The sequence below is a fragment of the Colobus angolensis genome, unplaced genomic scaffold (assembly GCF_000951035.1).
Source record: "Colobus angolensis palliatus isolate OR3802 unplaced genomic scaffold, Cang.pa_1.0 Scaffold40, whole genome shotgun sequence".
Lineage (NCBI taxonomy): Eukaryota > Metazoa > Chordata > Mammalia > Primates > Cercopithecidae > Colobus > Colobus angolensis.
The window spans coordinates 10,007,004-10,013,094 of record NW_012117377.1 but is presented as its reverse complement, the minus strand read 5'-3'; the positions used below and the strand labels follow the sequence as shown (position 1 = coordinate 10,013,094).

The 6,091-nt window shown below is 35.7% G+C and overlaps 1 protein-coding gene across 1 annotated transcript; it reads right to left on the bottom strand.

The window, feature by feature from the left end:
- Nucleotides 1–3,180: 3,180 nt before the first annotated feature.
- Nucleotides 3,181–4,101, bottom strand: LOC105521571 (putative olfactory receptor 14L1). Its single transcript, XM_011955785.1, has one exon. It carries the CDS (start codon nt 4,099–4,101, stop codon nt 3,181–3,183), a length of 921 nt encoding a protein of 306 aa, XP_011811175.1.
- Between the last annotated feature and the right edge of the window lie 1,990 nt (nt 4,102–6,091).

The following is a 6,091-nucleotide window of genomic DNA, read 5'->3' as shown; positions in this document are numbered from 1 at the left end:
TCTATAATGACACTGGGCAGAGCCAATCTTTGTTTTATTTTAAATAATGCCATGATAAGAAGATTGAAACACAGTAGAGCAGATGCTGCCATAATGGCGATGATATTTCACAGACATTTGTGCCATCACAGGAGGAATGAAGGAAAGCAAGTCCTAAACAAAGAAGCTCATGTTCTAAAGAATGGCAGCTGTAACAGATTGTACCAATGAATGAATTAATCTGCAGAATTCATCCACAGTCTCTGGTTTAATCAAATATCTCATGCTCAAAACAACAATATAGTATAAGGGGTCACATCAGCTAAATATTTATTTATTCCAAACTAGAGAGAAACATTTTTTATTGGTTTACATCAAATAAATTATAGGATGTTGTAACCATCTCCACAGAGAATGTGAAGCAAGTTACCCAGCTGTGCTCACATGCAAATTAAGTAAGCTGTGATCTGTGCCCTTTATCACACACGAAAAGATTCTGTGTGATTAGAAAGATCTATGCTTCTTTTCTTTTACGTCTTATTTTTGTTTTTTTTTTTTTACACTGACATATTTTGAAGACATTTACAGTACTATGAGTCACATTCACACGCATATTAACTTTTTGAAAGATAGAGCTAGATGTTTCTGCCTAGCCGCATTTCGGTAAAGTTAGTCCAGAGACTTTAATTCATCCTAAAACTATTCCTAAGAATAATGGACTCATTGTAGTAATAGTATTTATTTGATTTTATTTGCGGAACCATTTGCCATATTGAATTCATTTACTTTTCATTGTTATTTCACGACTCTCTGTACTAGTATTAAAATGCACGGTAATCAGTCATTAATTCACTCTGATATCTTTAAGCATATGTATACTTATATTCTCATTTTCCACTTGGTTTCTGCAGTCATATTTGAATTTCCCATTTCTTAAAGAGAAGGAGATCATGATAAAAATATAAAATGCTATATTACAAATTTACTAGGTTAAACATTTTGTCAAAAGGTGTCTAGTAAAGGCATACAAAATTCAATGCATTCAATACGAAACCGATGGCAGTTGCCTAGCTGTAATACTGAAGTTATTAAGATGTGAGAGCCGAGAATCTGAAGAATTTGTTATTAAACACAAGACAGAAGCTATTTAGTGAAAAGTTAGAAAGGCTCTTAACCCTTGGCGAAGTCTGATTAGAGCATCTTCAGTTTCCAAGAGAAGTCAAATTCTCAGTTTGTTACTAAGCTCCAATAATGTACTGAATTTAGACATTTTAACTAAGTGCTTGGTTTTACAGATTTATTTTTCTTCATAAGAGAAAGTGATTTTGAAAGTATACTGTCAATGGACTCAAAACTTCATAATTTACTATGTTTTTAGCTCATTTTATCTGAGGTATTCATCTAACTTCTGTGAAAAGTGGATATGTCATCTGTTGTAATCTGTCACACTTTCATTAACTTAAAATTACCATCTAAAGGTTGTGCACATTCTTTGTATTTGCATAGAGATCATTAAAAGGATAGACAAAATATGTCTATCCTTTTACCATTTTCTGTTGATTTTTACCATTTTCTGTTGATAAATATTTGGACTTTTTACAAATGAGTGATGTTGTGTGTAATTTAGACTGCACATATGTGAGTGATCCTAGGATAAATTAAAGAAATGCCAGCTGAGTAAATTTGTGCATTTAATATTGAACAAATTTATGTTCCCCTTGACAAGGTATGAGAGTATCAATTTCTGCACCCACTAGCTAATACAATTTGACCAACTGGCATGTAATATACAACTACTGAGTATCATTTTAATTTGCTTTTAAATTTGTATGTGATTAGAAGCATTTTTCTAATATCATTTAATAAAATAATCATTGACCACACGAGTTACTATTATTTTCCATTCTACTTTTGGTTTATTTCTTACCATCTCTTAGATCTGACTTCTCTTCTTATGCACTTTAATCTCATGGTCCATCTTTAGGGTGATGTCTTGCAAACAGTCTCATAAGCATGTTGCAACTTTCTCTTGTCCCGGAGCTGTGTTTTCCTCTCTATGTTTTCTTACCATCACTACGCCATCTACTCTCAAATTTGAATCTCCATTTCCAATCTCCTTTTTGAACTCTAGCTTTATCTGTTCAACAACCTAATTCAGTTCTGCAGTTGAGTGACTAACGAACGTTTCAGTATTACAAGACTGGCCTCCTTATCCCATTCATCCACAAATATTTCCCACCTAGCTCATTTGATGGGAACTGTACCTTTTCAGACCCTAGATTCTTACTTCCTTTCCATCTATTGCCAACATTGCAGTCACGGCCTGTTGGTTTAACCTTGACAAGTCATTCATCCATCTGCTGCTCACAATTCTCCAGAGACTTTGATTTTTCTCAGAGTCCTCACAATGGTCTACAAAGCCCTGAAAAATCTAGTCTATGATGCTCATTTCTTCTTGGATCTGATCTTCTACTGTTCTCTTTCTCTTGGCCTTAATTAGACCACTTATTTTCTCTTCTTGCCTTGCTGCCTGAATAATCTATTTACCCAGAGTGCCCTCCCCACAGATGTTTTTGTAGCTAATGACTTTCCTTCTTTCAGTTATCTGTCCAAATGTTACTAGTTCTGAGGGTCTGACTCTTTGAAAAGTATAATTCTCTATGAACTCACAATGTATTTTCTCTTGCAGATTTCATATTTTGTCTTTTTTTCCATAGCATTTTAAATTTTAACACAACATATTGCTCAGTTAATATCTGTTTTCCCCTGGTAGAATGTTAGCTCTCAACGGTCAGGAATTTTGTGTGTTTTATTTACTGATGTTGCCCAAGCACCTTGACTAACCCCTGGCACGTAGGGAAATCAATATCACATAGGGAAATCAACATATAGTGTTGAATACGAATCCATTTAAGTCAATCCACAATTTTTTCTAATTTTGAAAAATTACTTATGTATGTTTTTTGTTTGATGTTAGGTGGGAAGATATGAATGTAAAAAAATTAGAAAGTTGAATGAAAGAAAATTTAAGAGAAAATTGAATTGAAGAAAATTGAGGCAACTGGAAGACAAGCAAGGAGAATTATGGAAGAAACCAGAATGTTAAGAAAATAAACAAAGAGATTCATAGAATATTATATACAGAAATTAAAGTGGAATAATGGCAAGAATTCCAGTCACCTTCTTTAGGTTTTGACAAATTCAGCCGGTGGTAAGACCAAAATATATGATCTTTAAATATTTCAGCACAGCAGCCTTCATGTTCTTGTTCCTTAAGCTGTAGATAATAGGGTTCAGGGTTGGAGGAACTACTGTATAGAACACAGACACCAGAAGATCAGAAACAGAGGGAACATCTTCAGCTGGCCTCAAGTAGGCCATTGCAGCAGCACCAAGAAAAAGAGTCACAACAACAAGGTGAGGAACACAGGTGGAAAAGGCTTTGGACTGACCCAGAGGAGATGGGATCTTCAGCACCATAGAGAAGATGTGGATATATGAGAGAGCAATGGTGATAAAGCAGATAAAACTCAAAGAGGAGGTGATGGCGACTGCTCCAACTTCGGCCAAGTACTCAACTGAGCAAGAGAGTTTGAGCAACTGAGGGATCTCACAGAAGAACTGATGCACCGGCCTGGATGCCTTGAGGGGCAGAGAGAAGGTTGTGGCTGTGTACAGGATTCCAGATGCTCCACCACTGAACCAAGAATAAGTGACCATGTTGACGCAGGTACCCCTCTTCATGATGACCTCATAATGCAGAGGGCGGCAGATGGCCACATATCTGTCATAGGACATCACTGTGAGCAAGGCCATCTCTGTGCAGGCCAAGAAAACCGCCAGGAAGACCTGAAGGATGCATCCCCAGAGAGAAATGGAGCTACTGTGGGTCACATTGTCCACAATGGCCTTGGGGAGGGTGACCAAGATATAACAGAGGTCTAAGAAGGACAAGTGTTTGAGGAAGAAATACATGGGATTATGGAGATGCTGGTCAAAGGTGGAAACCATGATAATAAGCAGATTGCCAATAAAAGCCACCAGAAGAATTAGTAAAAGCACCACACTGGACATAAGCTGCTGCCACCAAACCTCAGAAAATCCCATGAGCTGGAATGCCATCACTGATGTGTGATTTGATACAGTTTTACTAGGATTAGAAAGCAAATGGTTTTATGGACAGAGCTACCAGGGTATTGAAAGTATTTTTCTTGTAATTTCTAATTGTCTACCCTTAATATGTTGGAGAACAGAGGCTTGCATCTCCCATATATTTTACTCTTTTTTTGAGGTAACTTAGAACAAAATCATGGTACCAATAAAACTAATTATTAAGCCAATGAATTTAATGTATTTACTTTTCTCACTCTATGGGTAGCATCTTCTGGAGACGTCATCCTGTTGTTTGTCACATTTACCTTAGCCACTCTCCACCATCCCCATGCCCTTCCTAAATTAAAAAATGAAATAAAATCTGTATATATTAAGCCAAGGGGTGAAACTCTGTTAGAATAGACAACTCAATGGTCATCTTTATCAATGAGCGGATGTGTCACTGGATGAACTCACTTGCCTCACAGCCTCAGTAAAAGATAACTATGTAAATGGTTTCATTTCAATTGTGAAACAAATACAATAAGTGTGTCTAAGCACTTTATTTACAAGTCTCATGAAAAAGGAGAGGAAAGAAAATGTCTAGGCCATAAGTCAATATGTTATTTAGTCATATTAAATACCAGCTCAGTGGGTTAGCATGAGGCTCGATCCTGTATTCCTGAAAATTCAAAAATAAAAAGAAAGTTTGCTTTTTCTATTACATTTGCAAGTGTACAGACCAAATAATGGGGAGAAGGCTGAGGCCAAGGAGCAATAGCAAATCAACACAGAAGAACACCAAATATAATGATCAGACAGAAGGAAATATGTCAAAGAAAGGTTATATAGTGATCAAGAGAGGATCATTCCTCTTTGCATCATTCTCTCTCCTCTAACAGACTCTGGTGATCATGCCCAACACCAACACCCCCATGGTATTGTGAAAATTTCAACTTACACGTATTGAGTAGTACACCTGTTGGTCATCAGAATTTAACTTTTAAAAATATTCCAACAAATATTGGATGGGCTGCAAACTTTGTCACTTTTCAAAGTTATTTTTTTCCTTGTATGATTATTTCCAGTATTACTTTCCCCAATATTTGAAAAAATGGAAACTTAAAAAATACTATAAAAGAAAATTAAGCCAAATGTCTAAGGGGAGAGTGCAACAGAAGAAAGGTCACATAATATAGTCAACTTCTCTTCTCTTAAATCAGTAATGTTGCAAAGAAAAGAGATCCCAGCTTCATTTTGACTTCTCCCCTTTTAATATTTGTGACAAAAGTGATTAGGGAATTAAGAAAGAAATTGGGACATGAATTTAAAATTAGGTATAAACACAGGCTCCTTGGAGCCCAGGAGAGGGTCACCAGGGACACAGGGATGATCAGCCCCAGTAGATGATGTAAGGAAAGAATGAGGATTCTTACCTACAGGAGAGCTTTGATAAATATTTGTCTTGGTGGCTATATAAACAGCACTAGAAATATTTTCCCTTTTGACTCTTCAGAAACCTAGGTTTGTAATTCTTAAGATCTCTTTACATTTACCAAAACAGAAACCTTCAGTCAGTACAGTTAATAACTTCTTAGTGTTTCCTTAGTGGTGATATTAACTCACTGTATTGGCCCCCTCTCTCTGTTCTTTTTTATTCCAAATTTTCTTGCAAGGAAAAAATTTTATGAACATGTACAATAAAATAAGTATATACAATAAAACAAAGAACCCCCTAAAATCACAAAACATAAAGAATGTCATAAAAAGTTCCAGAACTAAGAGTATACATATGTTTTATATCAATAATAATTTATAGTTTACATTTACCATGACAAATCAAAACCTTGCTATATTCCAGTATGCCTAAAACAGAACGATTCAGAAACTTGGAAAAGTAACATCTTAAGACTATAATATAGTAGTAGCGGATGACTCCACAATTCCATAGTCAGTGTTCTTTACCTCATCTGTATTTGTATGCATGCTTATAATACTGATGATTCATCTATCTGTCTAC